At 49.7% G+C, this 17,474-nt stretch overlaps 2 protein-coding genes across 5 annotated transcripts; one reads left to right on the forward strand and one right to left on the reverse strand.

Moving 5' to 3' along the window:
* The first annotated feature begins 3,629 nt into the window (after window positions 1-3,629).
* Window positions 3,630-14,698, forward strand: USP30 (ubiquitin specific peptidase 30). Of its 3 annotated transcripts, none has more exons than XM_062615292.1 (12): window positions 3,630-3,807; window positions 4,882-5,064; window positions 6,130-6,233; window positions 6,510-6,608; window positions 7,329-7,368; window positions 7,630-7,724; window positions 8,398-8,457; window positions 9,158-9,244; window positions 9,839-9,919; window positions 10,339-10,558; window positions 11,061-11,169; window positions 11,761-14,698. In XM_062615292.1, exons 1-12 carry the CDS (start codon window positions 3,708-3,710, stop codon window positions 12,020-12,022), a joined length of 1,440 nt encoding a protein of 479 aa, XP_062471276.1. In that variant the 5' UTR covers window positions 3,630-3,707; the 3' UTR covers window positions 12,023-14,698. The 3 variants fall into 3 exon arrangements, with proteins under 3 accessions (XP_062471276.1, XP_062471271.1, XP_062471284.1); XM_062615287.1 differs by having other exon boundaries at window positions 3,631-3,807; window positions 7,326-7,368; XM_062615300.1 differs by lacking the exon at window positions 3,630-3,807 and adding an exon at window positions 4,609-4,773 and having other exon boundaries at window positions 7,326-7,368.
* On the reverse strand, window positions 9,399-17,178 carry ALKBH2 (alkB homolog 2, alpha-ketoglutarate dependent dioxygenase). 2 transcript variants are annotated; one of them, XM_062615320.1, is made up of 5 exons: window positions 16,887-17,178; window positions 16,221-16,419; window positions 15,442-16,117; window positions 14,991-15,092; window positions 9,399-10,522 (listed from the first exon to the last, which is right to left on the reverse strand). In XM_062615320.1, the coding sequence occupies exons 1-3, from the start codon at window positions 17,089-17,091 to the stop codon at window positions 15,808-15,810; spliced, it is 714 nt and encodes a 237-aa protein (XP_062471304.1). In that variant the 5' UTR covers window positions 17,092-17,178; the 3' UTR covers window positions 9,399-10,522; window positions 14,991-15,092; window positions 15,442-15,807. The 2 variants fall into 2 exon arrangements, with proteins under 2 accessions (XP_062471304.1, XP_062471296.1); XM_062615312.1 differs by having other exon boundaries at window positions 14,991-16,117.
* Between the last annotated feature and the right edge of the window lie 296 nt (window positions 17,179-17,474).

Consider the following 17,474-nt stretch of genomic DNA (forward strand, 5'->3'; position numbering starts at 1 on the left):
CACTAAGCTCAGCCCTGCTCCACTAGGCTCAGCCTGGCTCGGTTCGGCTCAGCCTGGCTCGGTTCGGCTCAGCCTGGCTCCGCCCGGCTCAACCCGGCTCCGCTCGGCTCAGCCCAGCTCGGCTCAGCCCGGCTCGGTTCGGCTCAGCCCGGCTCGGTTCGGAGCAGCCCTGCTCCGCTCGGCTCAGCCTGGCTCGGTTCGGCTCAGCCCGGCTCGGTTCGGCTCAGCCTGGCTCCGCCCGGCTCAGCCCTGCTCTGCTCGGCTCAGCCCAGCCCGGCTCAGCCCGGCTCGGTTCGGAGCAGCCCTGCTCCGCTCGGCTCAGCCCGGCTCCACTAGGCTCAGCCTGGGCTCGGTTCGGCTCAGCCCAGCTCGGTTCGGCTCAGCCCGGCTCGGTTCGGCTCAGCCCGGCTCCGCTCGGCTCAGCCCAGCTCGGTTCGGCTCAGCCCGGTTCCGCTCGGCTCAGCCCGGCTCCACTAAGCTCAACCCGGCTCCACTAGGCTCAGCCCGGCTCCGTTCGGCTCAGCCTGGCTCGGTTCGGCTCAGCCCGGCTCGGTTCGGCTCAGCCTGGCTCGGTTCGGCTCAGCCCGGCTCGGTTCGGCTCAGCCTGGCTCGGTTAGGCTCAGCCTGGCTCTGCTCGGCTCAGCCTGGCTCGGTTAGGCTCAGCCTGGCTCTGCTCGGCTCAGCCTGGCTCTGCTCGGCTCAGCCCGGCTCTGCTCGGCTCAGCCCGGGTCCACTAGGCTCAGTCCGGCTCGGTTCGGCTCAGCCCGGCTCGGTTCGGAGCAGCCCTGCTCCACTAGGCTCAGCCTGGCTCGGTGCGGCGCAGCCCGGCTCCGCTCGGCTCAGCCCGGCTCGGTTCAGAGCAGCCTGGCCCCATCCAGCTCAGCCCGGCTCAGCTCGGCCCGGCTCGGCTCGGCCCGGCCCGGCTCGGCTCGGCACGGCTCGGCTCGGCACGGCTCGGCTCGGCTCGGCACGGCTCGGCTCGGCACGGCACGGCTCGGCTCGGCACGGCTCGGCACGGCTCGGCTCGGCACGGCACGGCTCGGCTCGGCACGGCTCGGCACGGCTCGGCTCGGCACGGCTCGGCTCGGCACGGCTCGGCTCGGCTCGGCTCGGCACGGCTCGGCTCGGCTCGGCTCGGCACGGCTCGGCTCGGCACGGCTCGGCTCGGCTCGGCTCGGCACGGCTCAGCTCGGCTCGGCTCGGCACGGCTCGGCTCGGCAGCCAGCCTTTTCCCGTCAGGCAGCCGACGGTCGCTGTCCCGGTCCCGGTCCCGGTCCCTGCCCCGCTGGCTGCCAGCCGGGCTCCCGGCTCAGCGCCGGTCCTCGCCCCCTGGGGGCTCAGCGAGTGCCGGCCGCGCACCGATGGCAGTGAGCCGGGGAGCGTCAGCCCGGGAGGAACGGAAGGGGCCGGGGAAAGCCGAGCCGATTGGGATGCACCCGCTCCGGGGGGGCAGCGAGGGCTCTGCCGGGGACACTGCAGGACACCGGGCAGGGCCTCGCAGCAAATCCCGTTATTACAGAGCGCAGGGATGGATCCTGCCGGTGATCTGCAAGAGGCCGTAGAGCGCGCAGTGCCTAAAGGGGCTGCAGGAAACCTGGAGAGGGGCTTTGGAGAAATCCAGACCAGGGAACAAGGGATGATGCAAGAGGCTTGGCCTGAGCTCAGACACACCAAACAGGCTTCAGCTGGCGAATGGGGGCTGTTCAGCTGTCACACAGATACCGTTTGTGGCACTCTCCCAGGTTTTAGGACATACAAGCTTGCAGCTGCCCCAGCTGTGGTTTCAGCTTCCTTAAAACACTGAGGACAATTGTTTAATGCACTGTTTGTGCCTAGGAGTGGATCTGGATGTCTACACATAGACACTGGCTCCGTTTGAGGTACCCATGTACCCCTGTGGATCACACAGGACTCTGTGGGTACCTCCGGCACGAGGGCTCTTTCACTGAATAATAACACCCTACAAGTGTGATAAACCCCAATTTTAATAGCATGGAATGCATACATACATTGCAATAGATTCTCAAAACCATTTCAAACCCAGGCTCTTTCAGAGAACAAGCTTTGAGACCGTGTCCAGGATGGGTTTGCTGCTTCCCTCTGCTCTCTGGTCTCTGTCACCTCTCTTGCCACTGAGACACCGGTCTCCATAAACAACCTGTCTCTTTGGTTCCGCACCCTTTCACTTCCCTTTCAATTGGGTGGTGAGGCCTTTGGGCTGAAGAACCCCCTCGTGCCACTGATTTGTTGCCATAAAGGGAGCTGAGGGGTTCTTTTGCAATGAAAGTCAGCCTGGCCCTTAAGCAACTAGAAAGCAAAAGGCCTCGGTAGATAAAACTGGTCTGCCAGCACCTTCCTGATTGTCGAGATTTAGGTTTCCTGTTAAAATACGGGTTACAGAAACCGTAGCTCAATGCTTGACATGATCCAAGAGGTGTGCCCTGATTCCCAGGGTGAGATCCTGCTGATGAAGTCAGTGCAATGGGAGGAGTTCCTGCGCAGAAGGTTCTGGAGGGGAGCAGAGCTCAGGTCTCACCAAGCAGCCTGCCCCAGCTCCAGGGGCAGATTTATACCCAGAACATGAGCTCACAGAGACTCTGGGCTGCTTCTCCCCAAAAGTTGCTAGAAAATGGCATTTTTTTCAAGCAGAGCTTTAGCTTTTGCGTTCGTTGCCCAAACCGCAGCTCTTGGTGTAGAACACAGCAGCTGCATGACTTCTTTCCTCAAGAAGGTCCAGTGAGTTGGAGGTGTGAGGCTGGGTCCTCTGGGCACACTGCTTCCTTTCTCCTGTGTAGTTAACGTGCAGCTGTGAGGATGGTACACTGCACACAGACACTGCAGCCGTCGGGATGACTTCATGGCCTCACGCCCTCCTCTTTGCTGCTGCCCTGCGCCTCTCACCCCTGTGCTGTCTGGTCCCTTGCTCTCCAGACTGCTCCCCTCTTGCCACCATCCTCTGGCACAGGCGGAGCAGCGTCAGGACTCCTCCAGGACACACAGACGCTGTACATGTATACAGTGTGTACCAGACACTGCGCTATCCAAGCTCTACACTGGCACTAACGTGTGTGAGGAAGGAGCCTGTTACCTGCCAGGCCCGCAGCGGCCATCTCGAGGTGCGCTCAACCTGCATGTGCCTGAAGCGCTCCCGGTGCTCCTCTCCTGGCACGGGCGTGGAGTGCTTCTTGCTCTAAACAACTGCAGAGTGCCTCTGTTAAAAACAGACAGCACGAGATTGGGAGAGAGCAAGTGGAGCTGGGCCCTCAACCATAGAACCCCAGCCTGGTTTGGGTTGGAAGGGACCTTAAAACTCATCCAGGGACCCCTTCCACTGGAGCAGCTTGCTCCAAGCCCCTGTGTCCTTGAGCACTGCCAGGGATGGGGCAGCCACAGCTTCTCGGGGCACCCTGTGCCAGCGCCTCAGCACCCTCACAGGGAAGAGCTTGTGCCTGAGAGCTCATCTCAGCCTCCCCTGGGGCAGGTTAAAGCCGTTCCCCTTGGCCTGTCCTCACGCCCCACGTTAACCCCGCGGGTGCCGGTGAGCGCGGCTCGCTCCGGTACCGGCTCATGGCGCAGGCCCGCGCGTCCCTTAGCGACCAGCGCCCGCCGCCGCCCGTTGCTCCGGGGCCCCTGGCCCCGTGTCGGTGCAGGCGGAGGTACCGACCCCCGGTGGTGTTGGTTTGTGTTCCCGTTACAGGCACAAAGCGATGAAGAACTGGGGCGTTATCGGGGGGGTGGCGGCGGCGCTGGCCGCGGGGATGTACGTGCTGTGGGGGCCCATCACCGAGAGGAAGAGGCGCAGGAGAGGTAGGAGGGCAGGGGCCGAGCCCCAGCTCCTCGGCGTGCATGGGGCTGGAGAACGTCCCTGGGTCACAGCGTTACCTCCTGGAGGTGGGGTCCCTGCCCTGGTTAGAAGTGCAGCCAGTTTATAACATAGGTACTGAGCACAGGAGTCTGGTTGCTTATGCACTGCATTAACTGTACCAATTGGCCTTCTTCATAGAGTCAGAGACTGGTTTGTGTTGGAAGGGACCTTAAAGCTCCTCCAGCTCCAACCCCTGCCATGGGCAGGGACCCCTTCCACTGGAGCAGCTTGCTCCAAGCCCCTGTGTCCAACCTGGCCTTGAGCACTGCCAGGGATGGGGCAGCCACAGCTTCTCTGGGCACCCTGTGCCAGCGCCTCAGCACCCTCACAGGGAAGAGCTTCTGCCTAAGAGCTCATCTCAATCTCCTGTCCTTCAGGCTAAGGCCATGTCCTATCCCTGCTCTTATGTTTTCCTGCCTTGTGACAAGCTGCAGATAACACACTGCGTGTGGCGTTTCGGAATGCAGCACAGCCCTGTCCTTACAGAACATGAGCACAAGAGAAGCGAAGGCCTCCTGCTGAGCAGTCGTACAGAAATATTTCTTATCAGTCCTTGGCAGCCCAGGAGATTAGATCCCAAACTGCTGATCTGGACCAGAGAGAAAGCTGCACCAAACCGGGCTGAGGCTGCGCTGGGGCAGCACTGATCCTGTAAACTTGCACAACAGGGGCCTCCTACATATATTTTGTAAGCCAGAATGCTATAGTTCTGTGGGAACTTGCTGAGCCTGAGTGTTGCTGATAGAAATCTATTCCTACTGGGGAAAAAAAAAGGATATTTTTCCAGGAAAATGTAAAGATATGACACTGGTGTCAAGGAGCCCACCATGGATATAAACACATTAGTGTGGTGTCATAAACACCAGGGTCTTCTGGTTTCCTTGGGTACAAGTACTAAATAAACTGAGGTAATTTCATTTTAATGTGATTTTAATACCTAACACAACACTTGCTGCTGAAAGACAGCCACTTTGCCCTAGACTTTATAGTGCTAACTCCCTCACTTCTGTTTGTAGGGCTTGTACCTGGCCTCCTGAACTTGGGGAACACGTGTTTCATGAACTCTTTGCTGCAAGGCTTATCTTCCTGCCCGTCTTTCATCAAGTGGCTGGAGGAATTCACAGCACAGTACAAGACAGAGCAGAGCCAGTCCACTGAGCACCAATACCTGTCAGTCACACTGCTGCATCTCCTAAGAGGTACTGCGATGTTTGCCATGATGTGATAAACTAAGAAGGAAATACTAAGCATAAATGTTATCGTTCCTGACCTCCTTTCCTAAAGAAAGGCAGCTCCTGTAGCCTTGTATTCTGGTTTTAGTTTGATTTTAGTTTAAATATTTAATTCAATGGAGAAGCAGCCACCCCAGCATCGTGCACATTGCTCTGGAGAAGCTGTTGGCCAGTGGGTTGAATAAATCAAAGTAGAGGGGTGCTCAAAATGTGGTTATGGAACTCAGTGCCACAGGCTTTAATGTATTTAGTCTTCAGAGTACTAAGGGTTAAACCAGTATGAATATGGACTCAGCATAATTAAATAGGAAAATATTATCACAGATGGGCACTCAGAATTCTCTATTAAAAATGCATTATAAAATAAAGCATTTCTTCCCAAGCTTGCTATTTTACCAGAAATATGGACTATTAGATTAGATGCTTTGTATGACCTTGGATAAAAATGCTAAAGCCTCCAGGCCCCGTCTGGTAGCCTGTGTGAGACTTGTCCCTGTGCTGAATTCATGGATCAGCTACCTCCTATTTAAGCACACAAAATGTGTAAGGAATCTCATGGCTCACTCTGGCTTTCCTCACAGGGTTTTGTTTTAAACTTCATTGGAAGCATTCCTGTCTTGGGATGTTGTTCATACTAAAATGGTGCCAGTTAAGTGTGTACATTTAACTGAGGGAAGGATGATGGGCATGTAAAGGTTTCTGTGCCATGTAAAGTACCATTTTTCACCTAATCCACCAGTACAAATTTGTCTTTCTGGACAGTGTTTCTGTTATTAGTATTTATATTATAGTTGAGAAACCATTCACTTTGCATAGGTGTTAGCTGAGGAGAGTGTATGAGGTCAGTCAGCCTGAGTCAGATGGGAATGGTGATTAAGCACATTAGTTTGATGGTGATTGTCTGCCTGCCATAAAATAACTCTCCTGTCATCAATTATATGATGCAGAAGTAACAAACGGTCTAAATGGATAGTTTGTGTTGTAACTGTTCTTTGTGGCTCCTGCTGACATTTTCACATGCGCTGTCTCCAGCTTTATCCTGTCAAGAGGCAACAGAAGAGGATGTCCTGGATGCAAGCTGCCTCTTAGAAGTGCTAAGAATGTACAGGTGGCAGATCTCATCATTTGAAGAGCAGGTGAGTACAGAACTCATGTTAGACTGCCTGATGCCCACCTCAGTGCTCAGACTGGGACTAAAAGAGAGTTGATGTGGTACTAACATCCCTGAGTGTTACATCTGAACCTTGGCTGTGAAGTTTGCAGATTAATCACTATTAATACACAAGGTGGGCTCTAAGCAGTAAGTTTTCCTTTAATTTCCTACTCTAGTAGTTGTTTGTCAGTACTCCTTGGGGTATGTTTTGATATCTTTTGGTTTTGCTTCCTCTAAGCCTTATGCCTCTATTTAATAGGATGCTCATGAACTGTTTCATGTCCTTACCTCTTCACTAGAAGACGAACGGGATCGTCAGCCCCGTGTGACACATTTGTTCGATGTGCACTCGCTGGAGGTGATGTCTTCTGTCAGGAGTCTCATAGGCTGCCTACATTCCTAAGGGTGTCAAGGATAAAGTGTCTGTTTAGAAATGGAAGATGTTTCATTGTGCTTACAAAGCTGTTCTTTAGTGCTCTGATAGAAATGAATCAACAAGGCAGGGAATCTGAAGCATGAAAAATGATTTCCATGAGGGAATTCACACTGAATTTACAGTGATCCCAGTTTCACAACGGCTTTTGCATCCCTAGATGCCATTCAATATAGGGACTGAAATAGAGCCATGGAATGGCAGTCCATCTAAGCACTCTTATCTGTAAGAGCTGACCCATGAAAGAGGTTTGAAAACTGCAAAATGGACACTTACAGAATAGTCCATTTGGAGGTGAAATTTATCTCAGCCTCCAGGTTAGTGGCAAACTTCATGCAGATGGCAAGTTGCTATCACTTTTTGTCTAAAATAGGTACAAAAGGGTTATAAAATTGGCTTTATTTTATGCTCCAAGACTGAGGATTCTGTAGCTTAAGTACTCACTTCACTAGAATTGTTCTTTTTGTCAATTATAAGTTTGCTGTGTACCTGGTTTTCTGGCCTTCATCAAATATAAAGAGACACTAAGCCCACACAATTGTTCTAGTGGCAGAAAAGCGTATTAGGGATGAAATAAGAACATATTTAATACTCGGTGCTTTCTAAGGTAGGGTTAATGAAATCTTTTATCTTCCTCTGTAGCAGCCAGAAATAACCCAAAAGCAAATAAGCTGCAGAACAAGAGGTATGCCTTTTTCCATTCTGACATGTGAATATTCATAGTGTAGTCACTGTGTTTATTAAGGGGTTAATATTGATTGAGCTTTGTCTGTATTGGACTGAAATACATCTTTTGAGCTGTTAAAAACCCATTAATTATGTGTCAGTGGGACAGAACATGTTTTAGAGCAGTTACTTTTATTACAGTGGACCAAAAACGTAGAATTATAGCAACGAACACAAGATGTATTGAAAATAAAAGGACAATTTCCACTTTGTGTTTCAGGATCTCTTCCCCTCGTGCCAAATCACTGGAAATCTCCACATCCTTTTCATGGAAGGCTCACCAGCAACATGGTTTGCAAACACTGTGAACACCAGGTATGAGAATGTGCGTCTGGTAATAGGTGTGTGTGAAAAAGGATGGTTCTGAAACCACCATCCCTTGTTTCTGACATAGTTGGTTTAAGCACTAAAGACTTGCAGGACTGACAGCTCAGGCTGTTACTTTTTCAGGTACTTCTTATGGTGTTGGTGGTGAACAAGAATGTAACCCTAAATATACTGAAGAACATTGTGTGATCCATTTTGTGGGTCTGAGGGCTGTCTTAGCAGACAGAATAATAGCTGAATATTTAGTGTCCAATCCCACAGCTACCACATACTGAAAATCCACTCACGTGGGTAGTGCTTTAGGACTAGCTAGTTCATTCCACATGCAGCGTTGAGAAGGCACATGCAAAGCCAGCTTCAGTTGCAGTCCAGTTATCCAGAGGAAGGAGGGGAAGGCAACCTGGATAAAGAAAAAAATACAGAAAGTAAATCTCATTTGGAGAAGTTTGTACTCCTCAAAGCCTTGCAAACAAGGGGCAGAAGAGAAGCGAAGTTGCACCTTTGGTACTTGGAACATGCAGGGTTTGACCTCATTCCACTGACCATCATGGACAGCAGGGAGCATGTGTTCATCTTGCGTGAGGCTGGGGTGTTTTGGGGTTGTTTTGTGTGGATTATCCTGAATTTTAGCTCACTGGATGTGTGAAATGTTTCCGTGCAGAGCCCTGTGAGGTACGATACCTTTGACAGTCTCTCCCTGAGCATTCCAGCAGCTGTGTGGGTACGTATCTCTCCCTGACCCCAAGCCAGTCTGCTTATTGCCTCGTTGACACAGTGTTAGCTTCATTAGTCCCTTTTTAAGATGCTCCAGCCTAAGTGTAAATGAGAAGCTACAGTTTATTTACTTGCCTTTTCAGAAATGATCCTGTTTTGCTAATACAGAACCTGATCACTAACATGCTGTTGTACCAGTGAGTACAAGCATGACTTTGTTGACTCCAGCAGAGTTTTCTCCTGGTGGGGTATTTGCTTCTTTCTGTGTAATTTGAACAGACCAGATCATATCCTGAGGGCTGTTTCTGGCAGCCCTGGCAGGTGACCTTCAGCTGCTTTGTCTCTGTGGTGATAGCACACAAGTTACCCAATACAGACTTTTGGATTGAGTGATTGCAACTGGAATTGTTTGTTTCTTTTTGGCTGAAAAACAGTGAATGACAAAACACTGCAGATCTGGGGGGACTCAGCCATTGTTCTTATCCACAGGCTGGAATGTTTTCTGTGTTTAATCCAGGCCAAAGAGTGATCCCCATAGTTAACATTATCAGTGTTCTACACTCAAAGCCATTTAGTCAGTTTTCTCAAGAAGTAAGTGTGCAATTCTGTAGTTTCTATGGAAGAAACAAGGAAAAATCCTTTCACAAAAGTAAGTTTCGTGCACCCTAAACCTACTCCATGTAACTGTGGTTTTCATTTGTACTAAGGGTCGCCCCATGACGCTGGACCACTGCCTCCACCATTTCATCTCCTCGGAATCTGTGAAGGATGTGGTGTGTGACAACTGCACTAAAGTATGTCCTCTTCATTTAAGTAACCCTCTAGCTCAGTTGGAAGCTGCTGACAGAGTTGAAGTTTCAGTGTCCTGCTCCTTTCTTCATGACTGTAGGAAAGCTGCTCGCCTGCCTGGGATTTCTTCTATTTAAGATGGAGTTCTTAGCTCACAGACTACTTTAAAGCTTTATTGATTACTAATATCACAAAACTGACAAGTATTTGATTCTGTAATTACCAGGTGTTATTTAGGTAATATTTGGGATAATTTTTTGGTCTGGTATTTTAAGCAGTTGCCTGTAGTTTGATGACAGCACAGAGCCAGATTGGCTCATGGGAAAGCCAACAGCAATGGCATGTGACTACACACAGACCTGGGCACTGGGCTTGTTCTATAAATGCTCCTTTTGGCTTGATTTTGGCTTACAGTTCTGATCCATTAGGACAGACCAACTATTCTTAAAGTCCCTAGAAAACTGCAGGTGTTATTAACGCACCAAGCATAGTTCTAGATAGAGAATTGCTTTTGTCTGCAGTGTGCAGACCTGCACTATTATGTGTAATCGAGCACAGCAGGTAATCAAATGGCTTTATTCTTTTTCTTTTGATTTCAGATTCAGGCAGAAGGGATTCTGAATGGACAGAGCATAGAAAACCAGAGAACAACATTTGTTAAGCAGTTAAAGTTAGGAAAGGTGAGTCAAGCTAACCCTCCAAATCTATTTTAAATCCCACTATACAGCAATTTCTTTCTTTCATTTCTTTGCCTGATGTCCAGTTTTCATCCTCAGTGCCCTCAACAGTAGTATGTACTTATTGATAGAGGTTAACCCTGGCATGACTTTGAATGTCAGACATTTGTAACTCCCTGGCCTTTCTCCCTGGTACTCTCTCTGTGCAGAGCCATTACTTACTGAGTATTAGCCATGTTTTACAATTCATTCCAACAAACTGGAGTGAACATTTCTAGTAGCACATAAAGGAACAGTTCAGTGATGCACTTCCTTATCCACTAGACTCACCAGGTCCTTTAGTACGCTTTTAACTTGCACAGCAGTTTCTTTTCATTGAAAATGGGATTTTGACTCTCCTTTTCTCTGCAATATTGCTGAAGCTCCCTCAGTGTTTGTGTATCCATCTGCAAAGACTGAGCTGGTCAAACCAAGGCACTCCTCTGAAGCGTCACGAACACGTGCAGTTCAATGAGTTCCTCATCATGGACATCTACAAATACCACGTTCCTGTTCACAAGTCCAGCCAGACTGAGCTGAATCAGAAGAACTCTGAAGAGGCAGCACCTGGAACAAAGGATGGGATAGCAGTGAAACCTGCAGGTACTGTGAAATAAACCAGATCAGGTATTTCTGCTTTTCAGTGATAAACCATTCTAATCTGCAGAATGAATGCAAAAGCAGTATCTTTATTTAGAGCTGTGCAAAGAGGACACATAGAAATCCCTTTTCCAGCAAGCATTAGGATTCCCTGCTCCAAATTTACAGTTCTCTTTTGATAATTTAATTTGATCCTTTTAAATATTAAACCTTACAAACAAACACAAATTCCTAGATAGCACAGAACAGGATTTATGACCAAAGGATGAAGGAATGTTGAACGGGGAAGTCCTAGGGACTTGTTAGTGATGTCTTCTAAGGCTTCAGGACAAGCATAAGAAGGTGCTGGGAATGGCATCTTCTAAGGGATTGTGGTATGTCATGAATTAAAGTCAATAAACCACCTTTGTATTCTGTGACGTGTTGCAGGAACAGAAGCACCTGCAGTTATTAGCAATATTAACAGTAGCATTTGAGTTGAGTTACTGTCTCCTTTCTCTTGCAGGTGCAGAACAACCATCAGGCACTAAACCACACTTCGTGAATGGTGCCTGCCCCTCTTCCTTTTTAATGTCCTCGGGAACTTTCCCACTTGCTGCATTCCCAGAATGCAGGTAAGTTAGACTTGTATCCTATCATGTAACTTCTGTCCCTTCCAATTATAGCTTCCTTTATTCTGTCTTCATTCTGAAGCTGCAGTCCCCGAATTTCACATTACCCCACCTTCTGCGTGGAAATACTTGCTTTTCTCTTGGCTGATTTTTGGTGCTCCTCTCTGGCTCCATTTCTCCATGGCAGTAGAATCTGCTGCAAGCAGAACTCAAAATCTCCTTTCTCTGGTTGCAGTAAGTCATGGATTACCTGCTGCAATTTTACCCTTTTGGTTAAAAGCAGAGTTTTCTATAATAGCTTTTCTGTCCAGTTAACAGTGCTTTAAGAACGGAGCAGTGGCACTTCGGTAGGTTTGATGGAACATGCTGTTGCAAGTAATGCTGTACAGAACACAGTAACCCTAAATGGTTTTCTTGGGAATAGAATAAGGCAGCAGTGCAGTGGGTACTTGCTGTACAGAAAAGTAATAGCAAGGTAGCGTGTCTCTTAGAGCATCGATCTGCTCTACAAAGAAACTGCAGCTGAAGACAAAGCAACTGGGGCTGCGTCTGGTCCCGGTGTGATGCTGACCTTTGTTTCTGTGTGTCCTTCAGCTCCCCCGTGTACCTTTACCGCCTGATGGCAGTGGTGGTTCACCACGGCGACATGCACTCGGGACACTTTGTGACCTACCGTCGCTCCCCGCCTTCCCCCCGCAGCCCCTTCGCTGTCAGCAGCCAGTGGCTGTGGATCTCAGACGACACCGTCCGCAGAGCCAGCCTGCAAGAGGTCCTCTCCTGCAGCGCCTACCTGCTGTTCTATGAGCGTGTTCACTCCAGGGTACAGCACCAGAGCTTGGAGTCAAAGGCTGAATAGTGATGAAGAGAGAAGGACAAAACCCGACAGAATTCCTCTAATGAGATCTACGTGGCACCTCCTGTCTGTTATGCAAATAACCCACCACAGGCCCTTTAACCTTCCCCTCCTCTATGGCAAAGGCTGGCTCCTGCTGGGAGTTGTGTTTGTACCAGAGTTGGTCTGCTGATGTTGTGCAGCCTGGAGCAGAGCTGGATTAAAGGAGTATTTATTCTGTTAGGTAGTGATTTTGCCAACATCATAGCTCTGAAACAGACATTGCAAACAGGCTTCCCAGGGCTGTGTTCCATCCTCTGCCATACATGTACGTTTTCACAGGGAGATGCTTAATCCTACACGTTTCACTGCAGGTGTTTCTGAACAGGGCAGCCCCAGGAGTGGTTGATGGGAAGCTTCTGCTATCAAAGGCAATGATTTAAGAAACAAAGTGCCTTGAGCCTATGTGAAGAGCTACATCACCATTGTCTGAGTCCACTGCGTGTGTTGTGTTCTGATAAATGTCTCGAGATGACGGGATGAACTGCTAATGGAATCAGATCTCGATATCCCAGCTGATCGGTAAAGTAAGGCATCTCTACATAACATGCATGAGCCAAAACCCAACTTCCCTTTTCACACCATCTTCCTGATATTTTAGTTCTTCAGACATCACAGAAGTACTTCTGCTGATGCAAAGTGCAGTTTCCTTTTTCCAGGAGAAAACAGAGGGTTTTTTAATCTATTTTAGCTGAGCCCCTGATTTGTTCTGTCTCTGCAGTATGGCTGAACTCAAGAGACAGGAGCATTTGCTGGTGACCAGTATTATCATTTCCTTGTCACTCTGAAACTGTTCAGTACAGTTGCTTGTAGTATTGACTACAACTTTTAATGCTGTGATTTCAAGGCTACTGTAATTCGTGTTCTAGACTTGCCCTTCCTATTTTAATGCTGAAGACTGCCATTTCTCATAGACCATTCAGATCTGTGTTGTCTGCCTTGCTGTTGAGCTTGTGCTGGCTGTGACTGTGAGCTGAGAGCCCCCTTGGGAAGTCAAAGATTGCATGACTGAATCGGGGTTGGGGGCATTCACTTGCCTGTGGAAGTCATACAGCAGCCTGCAAAGCCTGGTGGTGCTGCATGAGACACAGGTTGCTGCAGGAACAGAAGGGAATTGTGCTCTGCTGCTCTGGATTGTGTGAGGTGTAAGAGAAAAGTAAACCCCAAACTAAGCACAGAGGGAGAAGTAGCAAAACCGATCCCTTTGACTGCTTTTAACTGACCAGGGATGAAGTATGTAAGCTCCTTTTAGCTCTTTTCCATCCTTGTGAGCTTGGAGGAGAAAAAGCATCATTCATCAGACAAGCTTTCACAGTGTAAAACAGCAACCAAGTTTTCCAATGCTAACAACTGTCTTAATAGCTTTCTAAGTCAACTTTGTACCTCCTGTATTCACATTGCTGCCCAAAGCTCACAGGCATCCAGAGCTCCTCCAAGAAACCAGCCAGAATAGGAGTGGTCATGGATGTGTATGAAAACCATCTACACAACTCATCACTGCAGAGTATGGATCACAATTCCTGCTCCAGGTAATGCTCACAGTACATAAAATAGTCTGTAAATCCACTGATGTACTAGTTCCTAAGGAGTCTCTCTCTCTGTGCTAGGCTGTAGCATGGTTTTAACCTTTCTATTTTAAGTTATGAAAAAGCAACAAGCAAAACACTAGAATAAATAAAAAACACTAGAAGGATGCAAAATGCCAAACAGGGCCACTGACCTAAGAGCTAATGGACTTGTGGAAGGTGAAAGCCCTCCCTCCATTCGGGGCAGCTCTGATGTGCATCTCTATGAAGTCATGGAAGACATCAAGCAAAGCACCCAGTTCCAGCAGGTATCCCATTTGTACCTCACAACTTCAGAACATTTCCACTGCCAGCAGTGTGTATTCTCTGTTCTCAATGGTCTGTTTAGGGCTTTTAACTGAATTTTGGAGAGGTTCATCTGGACAGGGCACTTGGTTTAGCAAGTGGCAATGCTGGAGGTGGATCAGCACATATGCACACAATGGACTAAGTTGTCAGCTTGTACCAGAGACATAAAGCCACGTGTTGCTGCCAGCTTCTATGTTCAATGTATTTTGTGTAGAGCTGCTTTCCAACAGGGGCCTGCTTGATGAGAATGATAAATAACTGCTCCATTGCACCCAGCTGCAGATTTACTCCAAAAGCTTCCTCAAGGGCTGTAAAGATGAGGGTTGAGTAGCCAGCATTGTTCTAGCTTTCACTAGTAGGAAGGAGTAGATGGTCTTGGCTAAGCCCTTGGTGTGAGGAAGGGAGCATCAGCACCTTGGTCCTGAGCTGTGCTGGACACTCCCAGCTCCTGTGAGCATCAAAGACCTGTGCAGATGTTTGCCACCCAACCCTCACCTTCAGAAGCCACTGGCTTTGTTGCAGGCACATGAGGCTCATCAAATACTGGTGCTTGTTACTCACAAGCTTCCATGGTGGAGAAGGCATTAATGAAATGTAAAAGACCATCTGAGAAGAGCTTCAAGATGACATCCCTGTGTTTGGATTATTCTGTGCATTATTTCAGATGTGTGGTATCAGTCAGACACTGCACTGCTGTTTGAAGTTGCGTTTTCACTTCAGGGTATTTTTGTAACTGTACAGTAGCAATAAAAGAACAAACTTATTTTCACATGTGGTAATGTCTTGAAATGAAGACCAAGCTCTAAGCCAAACTGCATTTGGTATGCGTGACAGAAGCAGCACTTCAGGTTCTCTGGGTAAGAAGCATTCATGCAGCTTTTTACTTACACATAGCATTTCCTGTGGCAGAGAGCAGGAAGCACCCACTCCAAATGGTCTAAACAGATGTTAATTCCACAGTCCTAACAACCCAGCACTGAAGGATGGAGCCCATCCTAATTCAGGTGCTTGTGGCCTGGTTACACAGGGCTCAGGTCACGTTCTCACTTGGTACTCACCATCACAAGACCTGTTGGTGACTTTGGAAGGTCCTTCTTCATCTCCTCAGGACTCACCAGCAGCATGGAAGGTGATGGCTTCCAGGTAGTCAGAATGGATCCCTAGGGATAATCATTTAGAAAAACACTCTCAGAAGGCACAGCCTTTCCCACTGCATTGTAAATGGTCCAACCCAGTCTCTCCCCAGAAAGTCATCTTATGCTGCCTGGTTTCTGTACATGCACAGCTTTCTCCTTCCCACTGACCAAAAGAACCCAGACTCCCACCTCAGCTGAGGAGGCAGAGGAGTATCTGCAGACACAGTGACTGTAAAACATGCAGCCAGCCCCGCTACACTCACTGCATCCGTATCTTAGCACTCCTCCTCTTTGTGGCAGTCTCAGTTGTATTTTATTCTTAAAAAAATAAGCAAACTATAGCTTATTGACAGAGCAGACAAGAAAGTGTCACCTGTTGAACAGCATCAGCTTCCAATGATCACACCTTGTACTTTATAGTAATTATAAACTGTTTCAGAGGCTACAAACTGGCTAGATGCAGATCAGTTGAGAACAGACTTCCTCCTGAGCAGAACAAGGGTCTTGTTCATTAAAAACATGTATCAGCAGAGCTACAGCAGCATTTGACAAAGTATTCCTGGCATTTAAGATCAGCAGTTGCAGTCTTTATTAGCAAGTTACTGAGAACGCTGTCTCCTCTCTTGGTTTAATTTGTACCTTGGATCATCAAAGACAGTGAATGAGAAACTGAGTTACTTTGGGAAAGAAAGCTTCTATTTTCAGAGTTAAAAGACTGGGAGCTTGATTGCTGAATATTTCATTTCTTGGCTATAGCCATCACTTTCCTAAATGTGAGGTTGACTCTTGGGGCAAGCACTCTCTTGCGGGGGGGCAGACTGTGGTACCAATACACATTGGTGGGGTACTTCATCATCAGGAGGCTCCCGTGGGCTAGCTGCAGCTTGATGGGCTTGATGTGGCGTGTTGCATTCTTCCCTCGGGAAGCACAGTGCCTGAAGACAAAGTCCCTGCAAGCTCCGAAGGACACGGATGCAATGGGGCTGCGGGGAACCAGTTCTCTCTCGTCATCTCGATGCTCACCTATGTGGTCCTCACCATCTTTGTACCTGTCAAACGAACGTCAAACAGCTCCTCAGTGATGGGTCAAGGGTTGCACAAGCAGCTTTCCACTCGCACAAGCTGCTGGGTGCAGTCAGAAACCAGACATACCTGTTGATAAGCACGAAATTGAACGTGTGTCCTGTGTCCGAGGTGACGCGCTCTCTGATACGGTTCACAACTGGGATCCACGGCTTAGGGGAGAAGGTAACACCTGAGTACGTGTACGTTAACTCGGGGTCTCCATAGGTTACCTGCTTCCTTGGAATCTCATGCCATTTGCCAAACACTTGCACTTTGGTCATTTCACCTGTTGAAAGGAGAAATGAGAAGGACCAAACCCAGTTCTGTGTCACCTCTGCAGAGCTCAACATTCTCTTGATCTGGGGCTTCTGTGACTGCAGTGGGGCAACAACGGGACGGCTGTGACAAACTTCAGGTGTTTCTTGAAGCACTCGGCTCTGGCACTGCCTCACTATCCCACTTGAGTGGGATGAATGGGATTAGCACGCAGATCCCATTCTGCTGCTGAATTAACACGCCGGGGGATATCTCATATGTACCAACACACTCCCACCACTGTCCCAGGATTACCCCAGCTGCCTTAAAACAGGAATTAAACCACTTGACAGCTTAACCGTGTGGGACGGGACCTGGGCTTGCTCTCAGCTTCTCAGGGCCATCCTGCACACACCAGGCGGCTGCAGAGGCCCCTCCACGCCTCGGCACTGCTGCCCCGGCCACGGGAAGCACCTCACGGGGCGGCGGAGCCCTCACCTTCGAAGTACTCCACCTGCTCCTCCAGCTGCTGCAGGATCTCGTCCGCCTCGGCCTTGCCGAACAGCAGCCGGTAGTCGCAGCTCAGGCCCTCGGCCCGGATCTCCTGCCAGCGGGGCTGCCCCGGCGCAGGCTCCTCCTGCCGGCGCCTCTTCCCGCTGCTCCCTGCCTCCCCGGGGGGGCGTTTAACCACGAACCTGTCCATCGGGATCGGGATCGGGACTGGGATCGGGACCGAGATCGGGACCGGGATCGGGATCGGGACCGAGATCGGGACCGGGATCGGGATCGGGATCGGGACTGGGACCGGGATCGAGATCGGGACCGGGATCGGGACCGGGATTGGGATCGGGATTGGGATCGGGATCGGGATCAGGATCGGGACCGGGACCGGCTCGGCGGGAAGGTGGCCGCCTGAGGGACCGGGAGATGCGGGGCGAGCGCGCATGCGTCAGGGAGTGCTCTACTCCCCTCCCTCCGGCGAGACTCCGCCTACAGCGTTTACGCGCGCGGTTTTGGCGCCAAATCCGCATCCCCCTCGCTCGCCGCCGCCGCTGCCGCTCCATCCCCTCCATCCCTTCCGCCGCT

Source organism: Pezoporus occidentalis, unplaced genomic scaffold (assembly GCF_034315485.1).
Source record: "Pezoporus occidentalis ecotype Australia unplaced genomic scaffold, CSIRO_AGI_Poc_V1 ctg102, whole genome shotgun sequence".
In the NCBI taxonomy this organism is placed as follows: Eukaryota; Metazoa; Chordata; class Aves; order Psittaciformes; family Psittacidae; genus Pezoporus; species Pezoporus occidentalis.